This window comes from Musa acuminata, chromosome BXJ3-4, assembly GCF_036884655.1.
Source record: "Musa acuminata AAA Group cultivar baxijiao chromosome BXJ3-4, Cavendish_Baxijiao_AAA, whole genome shotgun sequence".
Lineage (NCBI taxonomy): Eukaryota > Viridiplantae > Streptophyta > Magnoliopsida > Zingiberales > Musaceae > Musa > Musa acuminata.
This window is the reverse complement of record NC_088352.1, coordinates 47,587,271-47,614,765: the sequence shown is the minus strand read 5'-3', so window position 1 is coordinate 47,614,765 and position 27,495 is coordinate 47,587,271. Positions and strand designations below refer to the sequence as shown.

Genomic DNA, 27,495 nt, shown 5'->3' with positions numbered 1-27,495 from the left:
AGGACCCTCAACCGATGAAGACACTATTAGAAAGGAGAGACAGATCTAAATATTATCGCTTCCACCATGATTATGGCCATAATATGGAAGACTGTCATGATTTGAATAAACAAATCGAGGAGCTCGTTCATTGGGGGCACCTCATAAGATTCGTCCGGAGACCTCGGGAACCTTCACCTTGACCTCAAGGCCTTGATGTCATCATTGGTGGACCTGCCTCGAGAGGGGACAATACCTCAAGTCACAAAGCTTATGCCTGAGTCACCATCGAGAAGCACTCAAGGCCAGAAGATGACTCGGAAATAACCTTCAAGGAAGAAGAGATAAAGTATCTCGACCTAAACCATGATAACACCATGGTGGTTTCCATAATTGACACAGGTAACTCCATTGACATCCTCTACTTTGATGCTTTTTAAAAACTTAGGCTCTCGACTAATGATCTCACCCCTATGACTTCTTTGCTAATATGGTTCATGGATGACTCCATCTCCTCTCTCGGGATTATGAGCCTGCACATCATATTTGACGATGAACCATACTCCAAAATTGTGATGACCAAATTTATAGTGGTTAACATTCCCTCAGCGTACAACGTGATCATAGGTCTACTCACACTCAACTGGTTGAGGGTTGTGGTGCTGATATATCACATGGTGATGAAGTTCCCAACAAAAACCGATGTTAGGAAGTTGAGGAGCAACCCGAAGGAGTCTTGCTAGTGCTATTTGATGACAGTCTCCTTACACAAGAAGGCTTGGCCCGAGGTACCACCATTGAACCCCGAGATTTCACTAAACCCCTCCCATATTTGAAGCTAATGGAGTCACTAGTCGAGGAACTTTTGAACAAGGCCCATCCGAATCAGGTCGTCAAAGTTGGGGCAACACTCCTTGAGAAGAAGCGAGTGTAGCTTATCAACTTTCTTAGGAAAAATATCGAGATGTTTGCATGGTCAATGAGAGACATGCTAGGAATATACTCCAACGTGGCCTATCACCACTTAAACATTTCCCTCAAAGTCCGACCTATGAAGCAAAAGCCTCGTAAGTTTGCTCCCGAATACCAGCAAGCGATTAATGACGAGGTGGACAAGCTACTAGAGGAAGGGTTTATTACCCAAGTGAAGTACCCACAATGACTTACTAATGTTGTATCGGTTAAAAAATCTAATAGAAATTGGAGAATGTGTTTTGATTATACCAATTTTAACAAAGCATGTCTAGAGGACAGCTGCCCTCTTTCCCAAATTGATCATCTCGGACCATGAGCTCCTTACCTTCATGGATGTGTTTTCGGGATATAATAAAATAAGGATGGTGCATCGAGATCGGGCACTTACATCCTTTGTCACAGATTAAGGTATATATTGTTGCAAACTCATGTCGTTTGGATTTAAAATATAGGGGCAACATACTAAATGATGACGAATAAAATATTTAAGCACCAAATCATGAGAAATGTCAAGGGACTTGACGGCCAATCACCATTAGGCTGGCGTAGAAGGAAAAGGTTCCAATTGCTCTCCACTTATCTGCCCTCATTAACAATAGTCCAAGAGAGACGGTTCAAGCTTGTCTCCCCCGTCACCACAAAATGCCAAAAGGGGACGTTGGGATAATTGTAGGTTATCCCTTCTTGTCGAGTGACACATTTTTTTGAGAAAATCTCATACCCCACAAATGACCTTAGACTAATTTGAACATGGAAAGGACTAGGTCAGAAAACTTTTCTTAACATCGATCTTTAGATCTTTAGTGCAGACAACACCTCGAAAGCTTACCTCTCACCTCGAAGCCATTCAAGAACCACCTCAGATCCGTTTTGAACACTTTTGCGTCTTCAGGTTGATTTAGACATCAACGACGAAATCTCCAAAGTGTAAGCTTTTTCAAATTTTCATGAGTTGTGTTGAAAAATATCTGTTAGATTGTTCGCGCGCACACACAGTAGAACTCTTATTTTATCATCACATGCAATTAATTATTTGACAAAGAGAAACACAACATGCTTACAGGTTGAAAAAAAAAATCAAAAACAATTTAAGAATAACAAAGTGAAACTGTTGCTACGGATCGTTTTAAGCACATGCAGTGAAGTTCCTAGCTGTAGGAGCTATAGGCAACAAGACTCGAGCTTAGATCTCTCAAAAAGAATGTTGCCAGAGCCAGCAATAAAAGAGACGATTCTAACATCCACCAATGTCGTAGAAATCCTTCGAGGGAAAAAACCAACCTTGAAACAGAAGGACGAACATAGCACACGCATCACGGCTGATACAGATGATGTTGAAGACAATCCAAGAGCAATCGAGCTCCGTACCGTAGAAATACAGGTCCAAGCTGTCCAACAAAATTTAGTGAGCACATGAGCACATATGTATAGATATCCTTCTCGACAGAGGTTTGTATCATATAAATATCTTTCTTGACGTAGGTTTGTGAACATGAGCACATACCTTTAATCAAAAGACATCTATCTGAACATCCACTGGTTCAGGATCAGCCATTTTACTATCAAATACTGGCATGTCAAGCTTGGGAGGGTCCTGTCCAATATGGAAACATTTCTCAGTCAGGAACGAAATCTCTAAAATAAGGCTACAAAACAACAGACACACAGAAGCTTATTTTCTTAACTATCAAGCAACAAAAGTGCAGTCTACATTTCAAACATAATTTTCAGACACGATGACAGCAAAGTGGACATTGCTTAACTTTTCTTAAAATATGTTTGAAGTTTGAAAAAGTCACTACAGCTTACTAGTGACAACACTCGCAAGATGAGATCTTTTTTTTCATGGTGTCCATAGAATGTAATGCTGCTCTCCTTTGACTTCTATGTTATGAACTATGATTTCCAACTATGAAAATTTCTCTAGATATTCCACTGTTTGGGAGATATTGAATTGACATCAGCTGATTCTGATCCAAGTTTGACCAATTCGGGGAGGAAACTGACCAAGCTTGAAAATTTATGCTTTTAGGTTTTTAAAGAGATGTTGAGCTTGCATGTTGTCAGGAATCAGTACAAATTAAAATTACATATTCTTAAGGTCATATCAAACAACATATAACATGATTAGATCGAGCTTACCATGCAACGCACAAGAGCCCAGTTGATGCCACGAAAAAACAGATGCTGCTTAACTTCATTGGCTCCTTGACTTGAACCTAATCTATTTCTAGGATCCCTATGCAACAACCGATATATCAACTGTTTTGCAGGAAGGCTTACCTGCTCAAAGAAATGAATTAGACAAGTAATTTGGTGTCTTGGTATACAAGTAAATAGATTAGTGTTTTCTGCAAAAACGGACCATTGCAGTAAATAACTGAACATTACTAAATGGATAGATTGCTCAAATGACCCTCTTTTGTCCTCTATCACCATACATATGATATTTAGAGTCAGCACAGATGACTAGAAATATATACACTATTTGATCAATTTTAGTGAGAAAATAGATGTAAGAAATATTGCAGTTTTTTTACACAGGTTGTGGACATGACACTTCTCTGCATATGAAGGGGAAAAAGGGAACCTTAAATTATACTTGATGAATGGTTGCTTAGTCTTTTTCATAGCTAATGGGACATCCACATGCCTCACTTCGATGGAAGTCTGGAACTCGAAAGCAGCATGATTATATATTTTCAGATCTAACCTAGCACAAACCAATATGACCATATCGATCAGATAAAATTGAAGTTATACCAAGATAATCAATTCTGGATCAACTAAACCAACTCCAAGTTCCCTTTCACGATTTATTCCACAAGATACAATATAACTCACCGGAACTTCAGTTCCAGTAGGTTGGGTTTTGGACAAACAGAAACTTCACCAAAACTTAGGCTCCAAGGAACTTGAGTTCAAACTCAAACTTTTCGGGAAAAATAAGAATCAAGAGTTTACCATTCAAGATATTCACAGTTCCACTGGTATGTGAAGGGCCAAACTCTATAATATTTACAGCTTATACTATTTACAGCTTTTCCCTTTTCTCTTGACTGGTGAAGTGCTTTTTCACTCTTGTTAAAATTGTTGATGGATTCTCTGGAACCTTAGACCTCTATATTGTAGATGTTTTAATGGTCAATACTCAATAGTGGATATTACCAATTATCCAATAAATTCAGTAAGAGTCCTAGGAAACCAAATCCTCAATAAATTATATACGACATCAATTGTTTCAACTTGCCAGTATTCATGCATGAACACTGGATAATGTTGAATATATAATTTGAATAAACACTTGAATTTGATCAAATACTCACCGAAATACATCCAGGAAATCTTAGGTCCTTATGAAGAATATTAGCAAATGTCTTTTGTCTTGTCTTTCCTCGGAATGGTGTATATCCATATAACATCTCATAAAGAAGGATCCCTAGCAATGTAGAAAGCAGCAGTAGAATCAGGTATTGCAACTGAGAAACTATCTGGGCAATGAGGTACAAATATAAGAGAAACTTTAACAAGTATGGTCACCTTATTTTGAGATGTCTAGGCATGAGATATGATACAAACATTGGAAGAGAATACCATTAAGATGTCTTAGCTTCCTAAAATCTTCAAAGAGAGAAATGACATTTCTGTGCATATAGTTCATATTTTGCTTTCAGAAAGACTTGGAAAGAAAGCATAACTTGATTCATATCAATAGCTTTTAGAAGTTAATTCTCATGTTGTGATAAAGCCTGAGAACAACCTAGGAGTCACTGGAGGAAACAGGTGTCTCCGCATTTGGAGGTTAAGTCTGTGCAATTAACCCTCCATGGAGGCTGCAGTGGTTCCACCTGGTCCACTACTAAGACACAAAGACCCATGTCGTGTCCATGCCATGCCCATGATGGACACCTGTCCTTGTCAGATATTGAATCGACTTGAAATTTCCATGAGCTGAGTTAACTTCATCGAGATTCAAACTGACTCTGAACTATTTTGATATATGTTGACAACATGTGTGCACAGTGATTGTTCACCTCTGTGGAATCCAACTACTCTACATCTCTCACCTAGAGAATCATGCTGCAAAATAACATGAGCGCAGCGCAATCGGACTGACAGATCCATCTTCCTGTTAAATATCAGGCAGACAGGTCTTGTACTCCTTTGAACCAGCATGCATGATGCTGTTACACTGATTTGTAAATTAACAAACATTCATTTTTGTCTTTATCTATATAACATCATCAGGATAGAAAAGTCTTGCAAACAAATATATGTAATCACATATGTTGTGATGATTGTGAAAAATGGATAAACAATTGAGCTGAAACATATCACCTACCAAGCGCCCACCAATCAACTGCACTAGTATGGCCAGCTCCAGTAATAATCTCCTGAAAAAAAAAACCAGACATTGGCCTTAAATAATGTTTGTAGAATAAGTTTACTAATTATCTAATCCAACACAAATATTACATTTATATCCATGGATATTGAATATATACATAATCATTTATGGAAAATATAATGAAAATACATGTGATTACAAAGTATCTAAGGCTGATAAACCTAACCAAGCCAATCATAAGTACTAGTGCAATTGATTGAAAAGAGTGAATTAGAAAGTCTAAATATAGCAGATAAATATTCTTGAAGCAAATTGTATTGTCAGCTCTTGGTATTTCACTTCAACTTATTATTGCATTTCATCATGGACCTTAACAATCATGGTTTCAAAAGATTCACTGCTTGGCAGTATTGTGCTGAAATAGAAACAAGATAATTTCCAAACAATAATGAACCATATCATAGAAAACCAACATAGTGTTTGGGATTAAGCTCTCAAAGGATAGCAAGTGCCTAATTTTAGCTCTAAAGCAGCCATTGTTTTTTTTGGTTCAAAGTTTTGTTCCATCAATGTAGGGGGTTGCTAGTAGCTTTAGGGTTAAAATTGAGCATTCATTGTCCTGTCAGGACTTATAACCAAATGCACATCATTCAATGTTTGATTGAATGCCTTGTATGTAACAGAAAAACTAAGTACAAGCCGACTTAAGTAGTTCAAGTGCCACCGTCTGGACCACAGGTGGGCAATATGAAATCAAAATAAATTAAAAGTGAGTAAACTATATTTTTCATCATGAGATAAATGGATTAAAGTTCAGTAAAACATAAAGAACAAAGAAGTGCACTGTTGCATCTGCCTCTTCTACGCTATCCCAAATTGTTGTTAATTTCAGCAAAACGCAACTTTGAGCAATAGGGCAGTCTAGATGATTTATTAAAATTTATTGTTTTCTACCTTCTTAATTAGAGCTGCACAATAACTATCGGAGCATTGTTTAGAAACAATGCTAGCACAAACATATGCTGCTTTTTGAAAAAAATCAATGAGCAATTTGTAAGAGACTTGAGGAAATGATTATTTTAGATATTAAACATTTAATTACAAGAGAAGCTGTATTGAGAACACAAGATAGTGAATCTGAAAATAGGAAGTTATGAGTTCAGCTCATGTCTTCTATCCGAGATCTTTTTAGTGCCTGTTTGTATAGGTGGATCTTAAGGGATCCACCCAATTCAAACTTGTAAGAAGGGCAGTTAAATGCATAAGGCTACCATCAATGAGGGGTCTAAGGGTGACAATGTACGTAGTGTGAGGTTGTTTCTGTGTCTCAAACTTCAGTCACATAGACCGCAGCACATCCACCTACTAATTCAATAGGAACTTCATCTTATAGAAGACATGTTAGAACACAATTATGTCCTATTAGATTATGAATCAATTTCAGTGGGTAGATCTATCCATGATGAAACATTTACAAGTTGCCATATATGCCCTAAAGGTAAGAAATCAATATCATAGAAGCTTCCTTTTTGTAATACAAGAAACTGAGAAAGGAACACCATGTCTTTGTATAGGATTCTTCAAAGTGATGAAAACTTGGAAATTGAAATGTACTTTGGAAGCTGTTGCTTCTTTTTAAATTTTCAATCATTCAACACATGAACAAACACTAAAAGCTGACTGCTCAAAGTCCTAACACCAATCAGCAGACATTTTGTTGCATCAAGAAGAATGATTGGAGAAACAATGTCATTTGTGAAAATTAATAATCTATCCACTCTCAAATATTCATTACATGTTTGTTAGATCTACACTCTAACAGGCATGTTAATAAAAATGATAGAATTTAATTCACAGTTTTATGCAGTTATAAAAGAGCAACAACAAAAGGAATTAACAAAGAACATTCATAATGATTTTGTGAGAGTTACAGCAGATAGATCAAAAAACACAGGTTCTTCATTTGTATGAGACCAAATGATATTTCGCATTGCCAGTTATTTGCTTCCATACAAGTATAATTGAAGATTTAAAGGAGTTCTTATACACCAAAAGAGAAAGTTGTTTTGTTCAATGACAACACATACCGGTGCAATGTATTCTTCGGTTCCAACGAATGAATTTGATGCACGCATTGGTTCAGCTACAAAAATAGGAGGAATCCTTCCTTTCATTTGCTTTTTCTTATCCTCAATTCTTGGAAGCAAAAGCTAGAAATCCATGCAGATCAGTCGATCCATAAAAGACAATAACATCAATGTCTATCTAATTATTGATATCTGCTTCATATTAAAAGACTACTTAGCGGACCCTAAATATTGATATCCAATTATTGCATCTGATTTAAGTGTATCTAGAAAGTGAATAAGTACATTACCAATAATTTTCAGGTAAAGCTAAAATTTTCATAGGAGTATGATGTAGAGACTTCACTGAAATAAAGTTGCCAACAGCAATGGACAATTTTATTCTTATGAATTATGATCAAGTATTATATATAGAGTCATCAAATAAGGGTCCATTTTACGAAGGTGACGCCGTAGGCTTCTCAGTAGGAAAGCGGTAGAACTTGTTTCTACTCATATTATGAAGGCAATGCCATAGGCTTCTCAGTTGGAAAGCAATAAAACTTGTTTCTACTCATATATTATAGTGAACCAAATTATGCAGATATGTCTGTGGACTTTCAATTAGCGTTAGATTGCTAATCACAAAATGGACGTCACAGTGAAAAAATAAATACAGAATAATTTCTATGAGACAATGAATGTAAGAAAATTTGATAACATACATCTCCAACAAAAATACGGCAGACTCATATATGATGTCATCAAAGAATTTACTCACCTGTGGCTTGCAAGATGTCAAGCATGATAAATCAAAATCTGTCAAAGCAACATGTCCATCCCTCTGAAGCAAGATATTTTCTGGCTTTAGGTCTCGGTATATGATACCTACAGCGAGTAAGCAAACCTCCATCATCGGAACAATGTGAAGATCCAAGATACAGACTTGATAGAATATCTTGCTAAACAATGGAAATTTTCTCTTTTTTCACTATGTCAAGGGAGTTGAAGAAAATTTAGGACCTAGTGTATTTAAACGGAAAACAAATGCAGTAAGTTTCCGAAGATGCAAGGCAACATTTCATAGTATTATTTGAATCAACGGTATCAACCTACCGCCATACAACTGAACAGACAAAAAGGAAAAGAAATGCTTGTTTTTAAGCAATTTCTATAGCTTGATGCTCGGGTGGAGCAAGGCACATAAAGACAAGCAGGGGATTGAAGCCAGGCATCACATGAGGGAAGCACATGCCTGTACCAAACTGCACTAACCAGAGGGAAATTTTCCAAGTTGTTAAATGTGTAACATATACATGCATAATGAAAATGAATTTTGGGAGTGACTGCAAACAAGGTTTAATGTGCTGTTCCTGTATAAATGTCATATGCTTTATATCCAGATGGTACACATCATGGCATCATATGGTGAATACCTATAGTGCAACTAGAAGTAAGTTAATTATATCTAACATGACAACCATTTAATTTCTTAAAAGTAAAGATTGCCATTGAATTCCATTTTTATATGTAAAAAGCAGGGTAAACCATAAATAAGGCTGACTTCTCTTTTATGTGAACTTATTCGGTACCCTACCAACAAATTACATGCCATCTGGCATGGGGCAGCACGATTACGCCACCTATTGATGTTCCATACAAGTTAAATCTTGATAGTTTTCGTTATAGGGATGACCATCTAGAACAATTATGCAATTATATATTTACCATGGTAAAGCTCTATTGCTAATCCAATATGATAGAACTTTGTTCATAACATATATGGTATAATGTTTTCTCCCAAGAGATACTAAAAAGCCTGAATAAGGACTTATTATCACATAGCTGCTATAGAATGGTTTTTAGTTTGAGATATCTCTTCAGTGGAAGAAGCATTTATGATCTTATAACAAAAAGGATGCATAACTTAAGCAACAAGAATGGCTACGGTTATTAAGAAATAGCTATGCACCTTGACAGTGAAGGTATTCAAGTGCTACAACAACTTCTGCAGCATAGAACCTGCACTAATAAGATGCATTCAGTACAATACAGATAGAATTAAAGTACTCTTTTAGAAGAGAATTTGAAGTAGAACATTAACTTAAAAACATAAATGACTACTCATGTGGAAGTTATGTGGGAAAATGAAACCAGGAAAGACTAACCCTTAACTACTCATTTCGAGTAAGGTCCTTGCTTCTTTTGTGTAAGTTCATTGGAGCTTGGTTCCATGACATGCTAAGTTGCATCCATGTGAAGATGAAGCAAGGTCTCACCCAGCAGAAAAGAACACATGCTGTGATGGTGAATGGAGGGTCTAGATTGTGTGTGTCCATGTGTTTGGAGCCTGGCTCCCTTGGTTATGAACTTGGAGGTTCTAGTAAGACTATTCACATTATACTTTCTTATACATCTCTAACAAACTCTACTTTTACTCACTAATCCCTGAAACACTTCTCATTAATTGTCAAGTTTCCTGTTTACGAGTTTGCAGGAAAAATAATAAATTGTTGAAGTTTATATATTGAGCTTGTCAGTATGATAAACATTAACTGTGCAAATGAAATATTCTAAACTACAACATTATTGTGATTAAGAGAAAGTTTTACATATTTTTACGATGCTTTATCATCATAAATCTTCAACAATAACTTAAATGGTACTTAAAGTGTATATGATTTCTATATATTTTAGAAATTAGCAATTAAAAATGGCATGGAAGTCAATAATTTTCTGTGCATATTACCAATATGTTAATTTCACACAATTTGTCTTGATGAATGCCTGCTTCAACCTAGTAGAAGAATGAGAAAGGAAGTAAATGGACAGCTTCATTTCCTAATATATTTTGCACTGCTTTTAATTTTGGTCTGTATTGGAGGCGATAGGATTCAGATTCTCAGGGAGCTGAGTCATCTAAGGTTTTTTCTAGTTTGGTCTGTATTCGAGACAATAGGATTAAGAAGCTCATGGAGCTGAGGTGTCTTAAGTCAACTAAGAATTACTCATGAATATATAAGATAACAATATAGAAAGCATCTATTATACATTTCAACAAAAAATAACTTGGAGTCAATTATGGTGTCATCAGAGAGTGTACTGGGTCACTTGTAAAGAGGGGTCATGAACAAAGATTCTTAAAGTTATCGTGCAAACCACTGTCTCCTCTGTGACTTACTGTTTTTATACAATATGTATGTTGCCAATACCTAAGATTAGTAACCACATTTTGGTGTTTCATATATTTTATTAATTCCATTTAACAGCAGCATCAAGAAAGTATCCAAACATGAACGTGGTAGAATTCAGTAAAAATTTCTAACAACTTGGAACAAGGATTAGTTCTAAAAGAGGGTAACTAACTCTCCTAGCCGTTAAAGACAATAATAGGATAGAGATTGAGAAGATAGATAGGGACTATGCTTCGAAATATAAAAGGGAAAACTTTTGGGTTACGTGATAAATGACAGCTCAAAATACGATACTTTTCACAAATAAGTCATATGGTGCACTGTGCTATATGTTGCCATGCAAAAAGAATCAGAATAATTAATCACAAATGTATGTGTTTTGAGGACAACTTTTACCTAACAGCATCTTCTTTTAGGACCTTCGCAGGTTGCCTGTCTAGCATTAAGAAAAGCTCTCCACCAGGGCAGTAATCAGTTATTAAGCAGATATGTGTTTTGGTCTGCAAGAATGTGATAATATATGATTATTATTGCTCCACAGAAACAGTTTTGCATATAAAAAGAAATTTATTGGATAGTAATTTCTAATTTAACAACTAAAATAGAGTGGCCTAGTGCAGAAGACTCTCATCAATGTCAGGTATGAGGATCAATGCAGCCTTAAACAAGAAGAAGGGAGACTATTATTGTGACTTGCACTGTAGTCATCAAAATCATAAGAAAACATCCCACGCCATATCAAAACTTGCAGTCTAGAAGTTTAGCACTCAAAACTTAAAAGAAATATTAGATATATTTTGGAAGGATTGCAGTTTCGGTTACCAGGGTCCGGTCCATGGTCGGACATGCATGGCCATTTTGCTCCCCGATCCATGCCCAGACCAATAAATACCACCAGCATGTACCAGTCTGGGCAAATTAGGAACCTTGGTTGCATCTTTTAATAAGCTTCTATATGTGTTGACATACTTCTAGTCAAGGTAACTTTTGCCCTTATATCCTCCATATGACATGCAAATGGTTTCCGTCTTAAATGGGAAAATAATCTCTTTCCCAAAAATTTAAAGACTGTGTGAGAGCCTTAGCCAGACGCCACAGGTGTTTCTTTCATTAAAATAAATAAGGGCTAAAATAACTGCCTGTCTCTATTTTAGCTTTAAAAATCATAAATTATTGCTGTATCATGCTCTCTACTCTTGCAAATAATCAATAGCATAGTAATTGTTTTACTTTCTTATATGTTTTATCGTTATAAATGGTGCTTAAATTGTTGCAACATTTTTCACCAAAACAAGCATATCACTTTAGAACAGACAGCTTCAAATGGGCAGCCTCTTCTGTGTAAATTACATTTTTCATTTCTGAAAAAAAAAAAGAGAAGTTGGAGGCTTGGAGCAAATGACCTGAAAAGATGCATATAATGTAGGAAGGAAAGGGTGATCCAGAATATTAAGAATCTCTCTTTCTGCACAAGCTCTATGGACCTGAAACAAGCAATCAGAAATTTATCAGATATGCACAGTATTTTCTTGGTGTTTCCATATACTGTAATTAATTAGCAACCATATAAAATGAAGAACCACATAGACGAAGAACAAAAGTGCAAGACTTGTGATTCACGAACATGTGTTTCTTAAAGTGCACCCAGACAGTGTTTTTGAAGGATGCACTCAACTTAAAACTGAATTTTATGGCAAGAAGCGACAAGCTTTGTGTTCTACAAACAAGTCACAATACTAAGCTTACCTACTTTAACCAATTTCAACACATTTTAACAGGCTTAAACACACATTCCTTCATTATAAATCACCTTAAATAACAACTCAAAAGAAAATTATCAGTAAAGGATGGCTGACTAACCAATGTAGTAATGTGGGTGAGGGTATGAGTCACTGAAGCAAACTGACAATGACTGATAGTATTTTGTGATTACAAGTGAGCTGTTCAGGGAACTGCAGTAAAGATGTAAAAAATACTGCAACTCCTAAAGATGTCAGAGGAGTCGCAATGAGTTGTTGGGGTTGGGTTGGGTGGGTGGGTGGGGATGATGATGGATTATAAGATGCAACACCTGTTTCTGAGTCTACAGTTTAGTTTTGACTAATTTAATTATTAATTTAAAAAGAATTAAAGTAAGAGGCAGATAACAATTCTTCTTCAGTGTTGGAAAAAAATCTCAAGACAAATCATTGAGATTGGAAACAAGGATTATCCATATAGGTACCATGCTGTGAAACCCAAATGATTTTATGGGTCAAACCAAGTTATCTTAATTCTGTAACTGGTACGGTCCAATTAACACTGAAATATTGGGTTCTTCCTTTCTCTTTGGATTTAGAGCTTCAATGAACCGGCCCATGGTTTTTGTCGTCATGTTGCCTCATTGTGTGCTTAACAGGAGGGACGCTGAAGAACAGGAAAGGAAGCAAAGAAAGAGTGGGAAGACACAGAAGAGGATAGTTGGCCAGGAGAGAGAGAGGCAAATTTTGTTTTTACTTGTACTTTTTTGTAGGAAACTGTCAACAGCACTGTCTCAACATGTAGATTTGTCATGCTGTGCCAGCTTCCAGCTGAAACAAGGTGCAGCAATAACATATATTATTGGCTAACAGTAGTAGTTTGAGAGAAAATTGTTTAAAATGAAATGTATATGTGTTTGGGAGACCTATAGATGTGATAGTTAGAAGAGGAAAAATGATTACTTTAAGTGGCATGAGAAAAGGTGGAGGAAGACCTAAAAAACCTTAATAGAAACTATAAATAAAGATTTAAATCCTTTTAACTTCACTATATATATGACTTGTTACAGATCTTGATGGCAAAAAATTCAAGTAGCCAATCTCAAATAAGTTGGGACTTATGGTTTTGTTGTTGATGTTGTAGTATTGGCTAACAATAGTCTAACCTAACCAACAAATTCTGAAGTTGGCTCCAGATCATGCAAAATCCTTCCTTAACCCATAGAAACTATCACTTTAGTTGAATCATACAAATTGCATAATCAATTATCACTAGGCAAAGCTGGCATGTTAACACGCAAGTGAAAAAATAAAATAATCAGTGCTTACCTTATTACGATTAAGCATGGTATTTTTATCCATAGCCTTCATTGCAAAAAACTCTCCAGTTCCTAACAACTCCACCAAGTGAACACTGCCATTTCAAAGCATACAAAAGGCTTTTGGATTTACGAGTCAATCATAGGTAATACATATAAGAAGAATGCACAAAAGGTGTAGCAGACCACATAAGGCACATTAACATAATTTTTTAAAATTCAAATATTGAGAATATTTGTTTAACATAATTTTTTAACTGCATTCTGAATATACATATGTGATGCCTTAATGTAAATTGCCCAATGAAGTTCACATTCACGCAATGAATAAATGTTTAAAATTATTTAATCTCTAAATGTCTTAAAACAATCTTTTCCCCATAAAAACTCAACAGACCGTATGTTATCACAATATTCAACCTGCCATATTTTTATTTAATATATGGAGATGCTTAGGTTGTCTATTATAAATGAAGACTGATCACCAACCATAATATTTGGAGGCTTTAGCTTAGATCTAAAACAACAAAAAAGTTCACACCGGCTAGATTATAATAATATATGCTTCAGGAACCTAGGCATGCATACACCTATTCTTTCTTGTTCTTGCTTGTTAACTCACATATTTTTAGGTGAATGTAACCAAACCGGTACTCTGTGTGTTGTAACCATATGGTGGGGTGCAGAACTATCAGCCAAGAAAATGCTCCCATGCATCTGACCACCAGTAACTATAAACAGTAACACATGCATGATCATTTTTTTCTCTTCAAACAATTACAGAAGGAGAAAAAGATGCATAAACAAGTCATAGGAATAGAATGGAAGAGCAAGGGACCAAGCAAGCCCTAAGGCACTGATGGGCACACCTAGTTTGAGCAACAAAATCAGGCCCAAATTCATTCCTCGTGCCATGATTTGATGCAAGCCTAAGAAGCCAAATCCATTTTCAGTCAACCAGGGTAAAACCCCAAGGAGCCTGACTGGCACCCAGCACAACCCAAACTTCAAGCCAGATAAATAAAGTTGATGTTTGGGTGCACTGTCCAATCTCATTTGGGCCTAAGCAATAGCTGACTGCCATGCATATTGTGGCTTTTCAGAGATATGTTTTCAGGAAGAGAAACAAAAAGGTCTAACCTGCTAAACTATAATATATTTCCACTTTAGTAAGAAAACAATCAATGATTATTTCAAGAAGTTCGACAATATCATTGTTATTTCTGGGACAAATAAAAATTTTAATATCAAAAGCCATCAGTTGGTGGTATAGATTCACAGGAGCAAACATATATCTGCCTCAACAAAGAACTTACAAGAAAAGAAGCTAAGTCCTGCTATCAAGGCAAAGAATAGATATAAAAAAGGTATAGGATTACTATTTTACACAGTTGGCAAATGAAAAAAGAATGAACAATGTGCATGAAATGAGTATTGTAGGCTCTCAGCAAGTATGGAGATATTGTATAAAGAAAAGAGTTACCTGCCAGTATCACCAAAGCCCAAAGGCTTAACAGGTCTAAAATGTTTCAATCCTATCTTTTCTCCGCTCCCTACAACCTGGAGATTAATTCTAATTTTGAGCCCCAGAACTATTCAGAAATGTGAAATAGAATGATAAACTACAGCTGGAACATTGAAAATCCACAAAGATATCTCAACTTATATAAATATTAAGTGCCTTTTATCAAAATAGAGATAAACATGGTTATTATGCTTACTGAATCTTTGTCCTACATACCTTGAGAACAGAAAACTATATGCTGGTTTAAACTTTAGGTAGGTTTGTTTGCAAAACTCTCATAATCAGTTGCACTCAATAGGCAACATCAGTCCATTCAAACAAGTGTTATTGTGTATACAATAACACTTGATGAGCTGAGGTGCCATCAAGAAGCGCACTGTATTTCTCAATTGTTTACTCCGCAGATCCCCCTTCTTTCCAAATGGCAATGATTATCAATGGTCAGGTAGAAATTTAATTAGTTACTTACAATCAAAGACAGCTTACAGGGATAAAAGTCAATAAAAGGAAATTTTCTTTTATGAAAAACAATGAAAGATGTTTATGACTTTATTCTGTATTACAACAAGAACTCTGCCAGAAAAAGCACAATAAAGTTTTTTTTCATGAAAAATAAACTTTAATAAGTCATTTTCTAGGTTTAAACAACTTTAACAAGACCAAGTTTTGCCCATAGTAAAATTTGGATATCCAAGTATCACATACTTTTTGAATGGCTCTCCATGATGGATTATTCTTCATGTGTGGTTTTGGCAGAACTACCTTTGAATGATTAGCCCATAGATCCTCAGGTTTCTGCACATAATCATGAAATATCATCAAAATTAATAAAATGGACTTGTTGCCAAACAGAAAACATGTCGGGCTCACCAAATTAGCATCTGGGAGTTCTCTAACAGCTTCATCAACATTATCTGCAGTTTCTTTCACCTGAAATTTATGCAATAAGCATTGCAATTATTGGGAATATATATTGTCAATTTTTTTTATAATTACAAAAAGAGCTGATATGGAAGGGAAATAGGTGAAGATCAAGAACCCTTGAGGGAGTGTGGCAATGGTTTTAGAAGGTTTGTGTTAGACTGAGATACTAGACCAAGTGAACCTGAAACGTTTCATCCCTTAAATATGTCAAGATTCTAAGCCAACCATGGCCGATCCACAGTCAAAGCTAAGCCAACCCCCTGTAACTCATTTAAAAAACAGGCCAGCATGGTAAAAGGCAAAAGCAACATGGTAAACCATTCGAGGCAGTTTGTCCTATTTGCATGACTTACACATTAGACATAACTGACCAGCTGCCATGTCCAAAACATGGCAAATTAACTTGCAACTTGAACACGAAATGTTTACTAATCATTGAACTGGTTAGCTAAGGTCATTATGGATCAGATCAAGTCCCATATGGTTTTGTATTTGTTCAACCTGATATACTTCGTTTCTTCAGATCTACAAATAAGGCCCCAGGACCAATTGGCAACAGTCACTTCCTGTATGAGAAGGAGGAGCTTTTCGAACCATGCTGTACATATGAAGCTCTATCATGCAGTGGCAGGGTGGCCTAAAGGAAATTGCAACAGCATGTTTTACAAACAAGAAGACAGGAATATGGTCTACAAAGAAAAATCTATAGAAGACAATTTTGTTTGAGGTACTCATTGAACTATCGTTACATAAATTAGTGTGACTCAAAGTTGGCAACTGCATTGTAATAAGCAATTAGTTTAGAAATGCCTGCAAGTGTCCAAGACTACTGACCAGCTTTTCACTATCCTTGGCAGTATCTTCCGGTATACAGTTCTGAAGTGGCTCAACATGCTCACTACCATCCAACTGGACACCAATAAAGTACTGGACTTCTGCCTGTTTAAGAAGCATGATGATTTGTATTTGCAGGTATACGAGGAAGTAACACAATAAAGTGCAAAGTTCTGAAACAACAAAATATACATATTATCTTAAGAACATACCTTCTGATCTCGCATGGGTTGCAAGTGAAACAGATTCCAGAACTTCTTCCCTAACAAATGAAAGCAAGTGATAATTTGAAAAAATGTACAATAGATCACAGGAAATTTTCTACAACACCATTATTTATTCAGCATTATAAAAGGAGATACGGGACACGATCCTCTTTAGAAAAAATAATTCAACTTTGACACATCAGGTGTACAGATGTCCCAAATGATCATCCGTAGTAGCAAAGCACAACACCACGGTAACATGAACCACTCTGCACTTTGCAGCAGCTGTTTCATGGGTTCTTCCTAGTGCAACATATTTCTCCAGAGATGTTAGGGTTTAAAGTTTAAACAACCTGTGATGTATTAATAAGTTAAAGTAGTCAACAAGATTCAAAGATTAGAAATTGGAATCTGGGAGTGCTTCCATTACATAATTAATATTGGACACCATGACACTGTTGACTCTGGAGCTGATTCAACTGTAGATATCAGATTCATGAGAACATGTTAACAAGTTTGTTGGATCTATAAGACTTGTAAGAAGTGCAAAATTAAATAAAGGCATCACAATAAAGATGTTTTTATCATTTTTGCATCAGGTTTTAGGAATAAGAACTACTGTATAATTACAGTTTATGCCCTGGAAGCTCTCTACTTGAATACAACTAAGTGAACTACTGCACAAAATTTGTAGGGAACTTTCAATCTAAGGTGTGCCACATGCTTCAGCCAGCATGAGGCAACAGTGTCTAAAAAAAGAAGCCTCAGAATGTATATGAAAATTATCTTGAGATCAGAGGAATACAGTAAAAGGGTGTTCATCATTGATCTTAGCTATGTTTTGCACCTCCATTTCTTTTCAAGCCATGACAACATCATGGCATCATGGGCCAAAATATCAGTAGCCTCCTCCACCTCCCCCATAAAAACTAGGAGTTCAAATTTGTGCCATTGACAACCAAAGAGAAAACACATTTATGACACTGGAAGGAATTTTTTTAATGATTACATCTCAAGCAAGATAAGGAAGATTAATTAGTGTTTTAACAAGTGTCTGTCGTACCGAAGCATACCGGCCGTACCGGGCGGTATGTACCAGTCCGCCAGGTACTCGGTACGAGGACCGCCCTGTACCGCTACAGTGCTACACTGTAGTACTGCTACAGTATCGGTACACCAGGGTGTACCGCTCGGTACGCCCTGATGTACCGCCCGGTACACCGGTACCGTACCGTACCGAGCCCGGGTCGAAACTCTGGTACAGTACGGTATGGCGGACCTTGGTTTTAACAAAAATGAGTCCTGAACTTGGAGAACCATGCATTATAGAGGGTCTCCCTAGCAATCAAAAGACAGGAACTAACACCACTCTTGAAGGCTTCCCCATGACCACATCAGAGTTCAGGAATGAAACCTTAAATGGAAATCCATGCATCATGTGATAAAAATTACATGCACGATAGAGGATAGCATGCCCTGTTCATGTCTTGGATGGGAACAAATCACTCAAATTCGCCCATGCCTATGGATCAGTCTAAAACACCATCTCAAGCACAATAACTTGTCCCTATAAACAAAACAGCATTATGCATGGAATTCTATCTAATCATAACTGCCAGAGTTAGGAATAAGATTAATGCTCTTCAAAAAAAAAAAAGCATACCACTTTTTGTGTAATTTATCAACTGCACGGTTACATCCCTTTGGTTATCTATAGCCTCTCTTATTTTCCTCACAGTTGTTGGGTCAGTTTCAGGGCCTTGGAGAAACCTACAAATACCAAAGCATTAACCATAAAAACAAACAAGCGAAGTTGAATTTTGGAAATGTGCATTAAAGGCTCTTGTATATGTTGAAATCTATCAACCATGTCATACATGCAACATACTCACAAACATTCGTAGTCAAAACGAAAATGCTCAGCACACTTTATAATCCATATATTAAATTATATGAAACCAAACATTATAATAAAAATTCACAGAAGAAAACGAATGTTTCATGCCTGCAATGAGATTTATGTAATATTATTTTTTTAGTATCTCGATTCAGTTCCAAACAGAAAAGCTTACATATGATTGCATTTATTATGATACAAATTTTTGGACTGGTCCATAAAATTCAGCACTATGCACTAAAAGGGCAAAGGAAATTCCTGCACACCTGCAGTTTCTTCCCAATATTTCTTCACGGCTGTATTCTGTCAATTCTAAGAAACTGTCTGATGCGAATATCTGAAAAAAGAAACGTTAACTTCTTATTATTGTTATTCTTATGAAAGCTCTGATTAACACTCCGATAGAAGAAATGAAACATATAGGAAATAAGAACCAGCATTACAGATCTTACAATAGGATTGTCAGGGAGCCTTGGATCAGTAATAACAAAATTCTTTTCAATGCGTTCAAGGGTTGTAGCAAGGTCTATGCCCCTTCTCATCTCTTTTTTTCTTTCCACATCATCAAAACTTTCAGGCCTTTCATCATCACTTTCCATCAACAGGTCTTCTTCCTTGACAGGAACTTCCAGCTCATGCTTTTCAATGTTCGCATGGCCTAAGCCAATAAGGCTGCAATAAGAAACGAGTTAATATTTGATCAAATGAAGTATTTGCATTTACCACATAATATCCACACCTACTATGAAACCACAGGGAAGGCTGAAAGTCAAAATGCTAATCATTGTACTAGTACTGAGATTAGGCAAATAACATGGGGCGTGGACTTGGGTGAATACTCACTCAAGTTAGCCCATGACAAAGTAAGTCTATTCTTTGGAACAGAAAGTAGTGATACACCAATGACTTTCAATATAAGTCGACTAGTTATATTTACTCAATTAACCGAAAGAGATTATTTAGTGGAGATAGGCAATGGTTCTGGCTCACATTTCAGAGCAGCATGTATAGCATTCTGGGAAAGATTGCAAACAGTATTACTAGTAAATGAATGAGAAAAATATCACAAGCACCGAAGCAGCATTTATGACAAACATCACGAGGTGAGGAAAAACAATCATCAAACCTACCCCATGAAGGACTTTAGACCTGATATTCTTGATTTATTCGCTACTTCAGGAAGTTCAGAAATTTTCTGCATTGGATTCCTCATCTCACTACGTGAATTACGCCAAACTGGAGTGGCATTTCCTGAATTCTTCCTTCCAGGAACTTCCGACAAAACAATTTGTCCACCACCTTCAGATGTCCTCATGAAAGGAGAGTTTCTCGACTCTGACAGTGCATGTGGATCCTTCACGGCCATGACTAAATCAGAGACTGAACTGCGTGCCCTATCCTTTTGCCTAGCTGCAAGATTATCTATGTAAGAACAGTACTTTCCAAAAATAAGCTTAATCTAGAATTTAAAGCTATTATGTAAAACAAGATAAATTAATTTAACATATGTTTTGATATATAAAAATAGATCCAGAAGAAATGCTACCATCATATCGAATCAAAGACTCTGGTAATCCATTGGGTCGCACCATTGTTTCCTTAGATCCTTCCGTATACTTACTAACCTCAACTTGCATCCTGCAAAAACCAAGACCAGATTTAGTTCTAAGAAGGAATGTATGAAGAGCATCATCATCTTACTAAAGCATTGACAAATTTCCAAGATTCAGATAGTTAGACTGATTTAAGGGTATCAGAGATAGGCTGTTAGATAACTTATTTCTATAAGCAACACAATAGTGAGAATCAGCATCTTACCCAATGAACTTGAGAGTATTTCCTGCCTCATCTTTGATGGGTGCAATTGTCAAAAGATTCCAAAATGGTGTGCCATCCTTCTTGTAATTCAATATGCGACCACAATAGTTTGTACCAGCTGACAATGCTTCCCTGATTTTTGCAATCTCTGCAGGATCAGTTCCAGCACCTTGCAGAAACCGGCTGCACAGAAGCAATTTCAAGCAAAAAAGGAACTGTGAGGTTTATGTGATAAATCAACAACAAGAAAATTGCTCTAACATTACATTTGCTATAGCCCTTCAGAAACCACAGAGTCACAGACAATAATCGATTTTAAAACTCTACCATATACAGAGTAGAAGACCAAGACAGAGATATTTTACTCAGGACAAAAATATAAACAAGCCATCTAAGTCAGCCTAATTTTGCATGGTCCTTTCAACAATAGAATTTTCTTTTCATCTAAGCCTAACTTCATGAAATGTTAAAAATAAAGCAAAGAAACCGGTGAGCTTGCTAAAAGAACTATAAGATTTGAAGAGGGTCAACGTCCACAATCTTATCCTTCTAAGCAGAGAGATTTCTAAACGCAAGGAGCAATTCACTTTATCATCTTTCATGAATTTGAAACTCGTTAACTTTCTTGGTCCCATATTACTATCCAATTTTTCATGAACTCTATCATTTTTATAAAAGGGGCCTGTCTTCCATAAATCCCATTTTCATGAAATTGGACTTGAATGCTGGCTGAAAGTTACCTCAGGGGCCCCAACATCCACAGAAGTCACAACTGGAAGAAGAAGAAGAAGAAATTTATTCTTATGTGCAATTTATCCAGATGCATAATTTGCGAACTAATAAGATACATCTATGGCTTAAAATCAGATTATGTTCACACATTCATGAATCAGGTTATCATTCACTTTAAATGCTTCTCAAGTTGTGTCACCAGAAGTTCTAGAAAAGTCTTCTTAGAATGTCCCTTTGGTAAAATTCCATGAATGCCCAACTTCTTGAACCAAAATAAGATAAAAGAACTTAAAATAAAGACGAGAACATTCCTTTCCCTGCTTCAGCTGCACAGTTGTATTGTTCCCGTTATCAGATTGTACAGGTATATCATTACATTTAGACATTAGGGCAAACATTTTGCGTACCAATTCCTGCCGATGACTTCTTTGGCGAGATAACCGGTCATGTTGAAAAATCCGGCGCTGGCGTACATGATGGGGTGGTCGGGCTTCGTCGCGTCGGACACCACGAAGGTCTGCTGGAAAGCGGAGAGCGCCTCGCGGAGGTCCTCCGAGACCCGGGGAATTCCACCCTTATCCTTCCCCCCGCCGGCGATCGGCGCCCCCGTCTCCGAGTCCTCGGAGCTCCGGTACGAGCTGCCTCCGGAAACCTTCGACGGGCGGCCCTTGCCACCGGCGTCGTCGCCCGACCGCCGCACCCCGACGCCCTGCGGCCGCCCCGTCTCCTCGTCCGTCATCAGCACCAAACCCCACTCCGCCGCCCTTTGCGCCGCCGCGCCAACGTCCTCTCCGGCGGCGGAGGAGGAGGAGGACGAGGTCTTCTTGGAGATGGAGATTGTCTCCGAGGAGGGGTAGTGTTGCTGCGACTGCGGCGGCGGCGCCGCCGCCGGTCCGGTTGGGAGGGCCATCCATGGGCGGATGATGTCGTCTTCGCCGGCCCCGGCCCCGGCGCCGTCGGGGAGGGGTGGGTCCCATTGGGAGGAAGGCGGCGGCTCCGCGCGGGGCTGCCAGGCAGGGTAGGGAGAGGGCTGGGTGTGGTGCGGCCGCGGGGAAAAGCTGGAGGGGTTGAAGACCTCCAGGGACCCACGGGAGTCGCGAGGCAGAGGAGGGATGAGTGAGGAGGTCGGTCGGCGGGCAGCGGACTCCTCGTCCATTTCCTGAAAAGGAGAAACGTTTTTGTTCAAAAAGGAAACGTAACGAAACAAAAACAAAAAACAAAAACGTTTTCTACGAGGCTTTGGAATAATCAGTTAATTCCATTCTTGAATTTGTTGACTTGTGAAGGTTAAGTGATAAAGTTAATGAACTTTTTTTTGTTGGATTTGATATTTAATGTGTCAGTGGGAAGAAAACTCCCTTTTTTTCCTCCAAAAATGAAAGTTTAGTTTATCTTAAATAATATATATATATATTCAATTTTATTGTCTCAATGTTATGTATCAAGTCAAAAAAAAATAAAAGAGAGAAAAAAAGACCACCAAAAGGATGAATTAAAAAACACAAAAAAGTACTTGTCAAAATACAAACAAACTATAATATGATATTTTCAAGAGAAAAATGGTAAAATAAAGGTTTTTTTTTCTTACAATCCCCTATTTTCAAAGCTATTTTACAAAAAAAAATTCATAGAAAAGGACCTTTTCATTTATTTTAATATAAAATCTTATATTTGTTTTGTCATGCGTTATGCATTTGGCATGAAAAAGTATGCAAGAAACACTAACGAATTGTAAAGAACATTCAATGTGAATTTTGAGAGGGACAATCCATCTTCATCTTAGCTAAATTCATGTAATTTGAGGCCATAAAACTGCGAATAAAGATGCTTATATCACATACAAGGCAAAAAAAAACTTGCAGTCCATTGTAGAATCATGTTGATGAAGACAATGAAACGAAAGCTTAGAACTAGCAAAGATTGCCTGAACCACTAGATTTTGTCACATCATGAAGAAGGATCACTTATCTTACTGGAATCGATCTCCCGGAAATTATGCTTGCCCAGACACTCCAATTTGTATGAGTATGTGGGCAGATGTGTTTTCCTGGTAGGATCGAATCCGATCCGCCGATCAATGGAATCTAACAAAGGCTCCAAAGATATTGGATAACTATTGCAAGCTAGAACATAGTATAGTAGAACAGCAGCTCTCTTGATTACTTCGACTGCAGTAAAGGCATGATTCCGAGGAAGAGATTTTTGTCAGGAATTATCATGGATTTATGTCATGATTCCGACGCTAAGAGCGCACCAATCAACGTCGCTACAGCAGAAGAGAGAGGGAGATGACTCTTGCGAGGATAAGACGCTGATATGTCGAAGTCCTTTCGCAATTAGGAGACGTGTTAAGAAGGTCCGTGGTGGGAGATCACTATCCTCGAACTGTACCTAAAAGCAACGTGGAAAGATCTCGGGAAAGAAGGAAGCAACTCATAGTTTCTGGAGCGAGATCCTAACTTGTGAGCATGCGATGCACGTCGAGAGAACCCTATGACGAAGCAAGGTAGAGATTGGAGTACCTGCAGTGGAGGTGTTCTCGATGTCTAGCAGCCGAGCTACGGGCAGGCTTTATTCTGCAGGTGATGAATCCGAAGAGATCATGATGAGGGATGATGGGAGAGAAGCAGCCATTTGGTTCCGGCGGAGAACTGAGACAGATCACATGGAGTTGCACGTGTGAGTATGGGCGTCCAGCAGGCTCTTCTGCATCAGAAAGGAAGGAGACGGACCACGTCGAGATGATAATTCCCGTGCTTCTGTCTCAGCCTTCTCTTGCAGACGGTAACAAAAGATTGGAATGTAAAAGTTCGGGGAACGGGAGTGAGGAGAAGCGAGGGAAGGGGAAGGAGAGAGAAGGCAAAAGTTGAGAGGGAGGGAGGGAGGCGGAGTAGATGGGATATCTCGAGTGTTTGCCGACAAGATTGGCTGATGCCTTGTGCTTGTGGGCCTCTGCCAGTTTATCTGGTCTTATTCATACTGCCCCCATGCCACCAAAAGTCCATCTCCATTCCTCTCTGTCCGGATGATAGTTCGTTAATTAGATTATTCGAATCTTAAAATATCTAAAATGTATATAACTCAAAAAAGAAACCCCGAATTTTCCCTGTCCTTATCTCAATTATTTCTCAAAATTATATGCATATATATCTTTCGATTCATCTAAATCAAATGGGACCCACGCATACGTGGCGGAGCCTTGACCACGGGAGAGACGGCCCCTCGGGGGGAAGGCGCAAAAATCATGTTGCCCACTGCGTCATGGCCCCGTGTGAGGGTGGGCCGCCTGTGACCCTGACAGCGAGCGATCACCCCCATGTTGCTGCGGCATCGCGGCCTCATCTCGGATCGTGCCGCGAGCAGGTAAAGCGATGAACGAACAGCACCTTTCCCAGATCACAAGTTCCAGCAGGCATCTGTAGTTCTCAGTCTTTCTGATGCGCTCTTTCTATTCGGCTAGAGGATTCTGTGCTGATAAATGTTCGAAGACAGCAATCCATGAGATCATATGATCACACAGCCCATGGAGGATTGCAGTAAGGTCATAGTTTGGATTGTGGAAAACTAATCTTCTCGTCCGGTTAACTTCATCGAGGCTACAATCACAGACAATAAATTGACTCTGACAGGTTGTGTTTATCCTGGATAGAACATTATCACTGCAGTTATTCTTCTCCTCCAGTAATCGCACCTTCAAGGAGAAAGCCAGTACATGTTGTTTGGATCTGTCTTCTGGCCAGAAGACCCGTTCATGACTTTTTCATTTTGGTGCAGAATTATGGTTTCTTGTTGTATTGCTTCTTTCTTCTTGATTGCTAATATGCGACTGTCTGCAAACTGAGCACCGGACAAGTTGCTGCATTAATTCCAATTAATTGATGGTGTCACCCATGAAAGGTAATGAATTCACAGGCAGCAAAAGAGGACTGATTTGAAATCCAACGCAACAATGTCACTGGACATAGTATTCTGTCTCATCCAACCTCTCCAGAACAATTCTGTGCCAAACTTTCTTCAAGCAACTCATGAAAAGACAGCCGCTGTGATTTAATTGATGGCAAACCCTTCAACCACTCACCTTAAATGTTGTCAAATGCTAATAGAGTCTAATATTATGTTTCTTGTTTTTGATGATTTAGAATGATGAAATGGATATACATACTCAAAGAAGGCTACAAGGCAAGTTATGCTATTGGCTCGAACATTAAAATCTGGCAAGAATCTATTCCTTTCTCAAGTTTTGTGCTGCAATTCATGTCACATCTCTCCATCAATTTCTACCAACACATATTTCTGAACAGAATCCTTCTTCTCAATCTACTTTTACAGGAAACAGACTAATGCTTCGTGTTTGGAGAAGCCTTCTCCTATACAGGAACAATGAATCTTTCTGTGTAATGACTAATGCTTGCGGAGTTACATAGTCACATAAGACTCCCTTTGAATTGCTTCTATGTTTTTCCCATCTCGGAAGCTTGGTGTGTGATCATATGAAATAGTAGGCATGAAGATGATCGACTATGCTGTTTCCTTTTGACTCAGCAAGGAGACATTCTGCTGAGCTGCATTGAGATTGTGGAAAGAGTCACCTCTATATATGATTCGTGTTTCACAGTACTTTTGTCTCAACTCGAGCAAACTGATGGGATGTTGCACCCTCATATATTATATGCCACTTATAATTTGGAGGGTCAGACGACTTCCAATTCCTTTCTGATTGCCCCTACAGGGGGTGTCAGGATGCGCATGAGACCCGTTCAAGGGACATGCGGGAGAAGCAGCGTCCGACCCATGAAACGACCCCCAAGACGAGAAAAAGAAGCCGCAGTAGGAGAGTCCGGTCAAGCTTTATAGAACCGATGGGATGGCTGAACGAAAGACAACGCTGGATTCCGGTCAACTTTGATCTGCACGAGTGGACATGCATTTCATTCCCTTGTCAGCATCCTTCAGTAAGTGTATTCAATAAGATCAGCACATGTTGAAGCCTCGAAGGCATTTGAACCATTCTGCAGTCTTTGAGTGACTACTGCACCGCTAATTAATTATATCCTCCTACAGACCGACTGTTTCCTTTCGGCAGAGACAAAACGTCTAGAGATGCAGGAACAGCAGCAGCAATGCCGAGGGGGAAGGTGGCGTATGAGAGAAGAGAATGAGATGATTCAAGACATGATGAGGGACAGGTCACATCTCTACTGCACGACTTCATTGCTGCTACTGCTGCTTTATATCCGCATTGACTTGCCTGCCACCTCTCCTGTGCCCATTGATCAAACATCAATGCATTTCTTATTGCGTTCATGCTTATGTACTGAAGCTGCAACGTGAAGGATATGCTCCGTCTCCGAGAAGAGTGATAGCACTTTGAACTCGACCAAGTTTGTCCACAGGTTAACTTGATCTTTGAGCGCAGATCTGAGTAAATCAAACAAACAGAAGGGAAGGAATAGATTAATATGCTTGTGACTGTGGCTACAGTGACAAAGGATTGAACAGTACGTAGAAGAAACATACATTCATTTCCCACTTATCTTCCGTGCCAATTGATGCAGGCAGCATATAGATGCATCTTCTTCGAGCCAACTGACTACATCTTAGAAGAAGGTAATACGAGAACATAAAATACGGATGTAGAATTCTACACACCCTAACATCAACTTGTAAACAGTTCGATCAACGCATGCATGCATGTCTATGTACACTAATTTAGTTGTTTTCATGTTCTCAGCTTCCCGTATCTTAATTAGTTAGATTTTAGCTTCTTATCAGGTTGCACTTACTGTGTAGAAAGTGTTGTACATCCACTGGAAAGATGCTGTATGACTAATAGTTGCAACATGGATTCAAGCCAATCATAGTCTAACTATTCGAGTACTTGGTAAGTAAATGAAACATAATATCTTAAGACCATTGATATGAGATTATTATTGACATTA

The 27,495-nt window shown here is 38.0% G+C and overlaps 1 protein-coding gene across 2 annotated transcripts; it reads right to left on the bottom strand.

The window, feature by feature from the left end:
• Positions 1-1,947: 1,947 nt before the first annotated feature.
• On the bottom strand, positions 1,948-24,500 carry LOC135635974 (phototropin-1A-like). 2 transcript variants are annotated; one of them, XM_065147461.1, is made up of 24 exons: positions 24,079-24,500; positions 21,964-22,715; positions 20,825-21,007; positions 20,553-20,644; positions 20,137-20,416; positions 19,459-19,678; positions 19,273-19,343; positions 18,773-18,879; positions 17,116-17,165; positions 16,904-17,008; positions 16,016-16,075; positions 15,851-15,940; positions 15,104-15,180; positions 13,631-13,715; positions 11,966-12,046; positions 10,959-11,062; positions 9,341-9,390; positions 8,150-8,256; positions 7,390-7,512; positions 5,297-5,348; positions 4,281-4,393; positions 3,097-3,237; positions 2,459-2,548; positions 1,948-2,342 (listed from the first exon to the last, which is right to left on the bottom strand). In XM_065147461.1, exons 2-23 carry the CDS (start codon positions 22,710-22,712, stop codon positions 2,465-2,467), a joined length of 3,024 nt encoding a protein of 1,007 aa, XP_065003533.1. In that variant the 5' UTR covers positions 22,713-22,715; positions 24,079-24,500; the 3' UTR covers positions 1,948-2,342; positions 2,459-2,464. The 2 variants fall into 2 exon arrangements, with proteins under 2 accessions (XP_065003533.1, XP_065003534.1); XM_065147462.1 differs by lacking the exon at positions 24,079-24,500 and adding an exon at positions 23,530-23,748 and having other exon boundaries at positions 2,205-2,342.
• Between the last annotated feature and the right edge of the window lie 2,995 nt (positions 24,501-27,495).

Coding starts and splice junctions, on each gene's coding strand:
- LOC135635974 (XM_065147461.1), bottom strand. CDS start 22,712: ATGGACGAGGAGTCCGCTGCCCGCCGACCGACCTCCTCACTCATCCCT. Junction 19,679..20,136: donor GGTCTAAAGTCCTTCATGGG/GTAGGTTTGATG, acceptor TTCTTATTGCAG/CCTTATTGGCTTAGGCCATG. Junction 15,941..16,015: donor AACTCCCAGATGCTAATTTG/GTGAGCCCGACA, acceptor GATTATGTGCAG/AAACCTGAGGATCTATGGGC.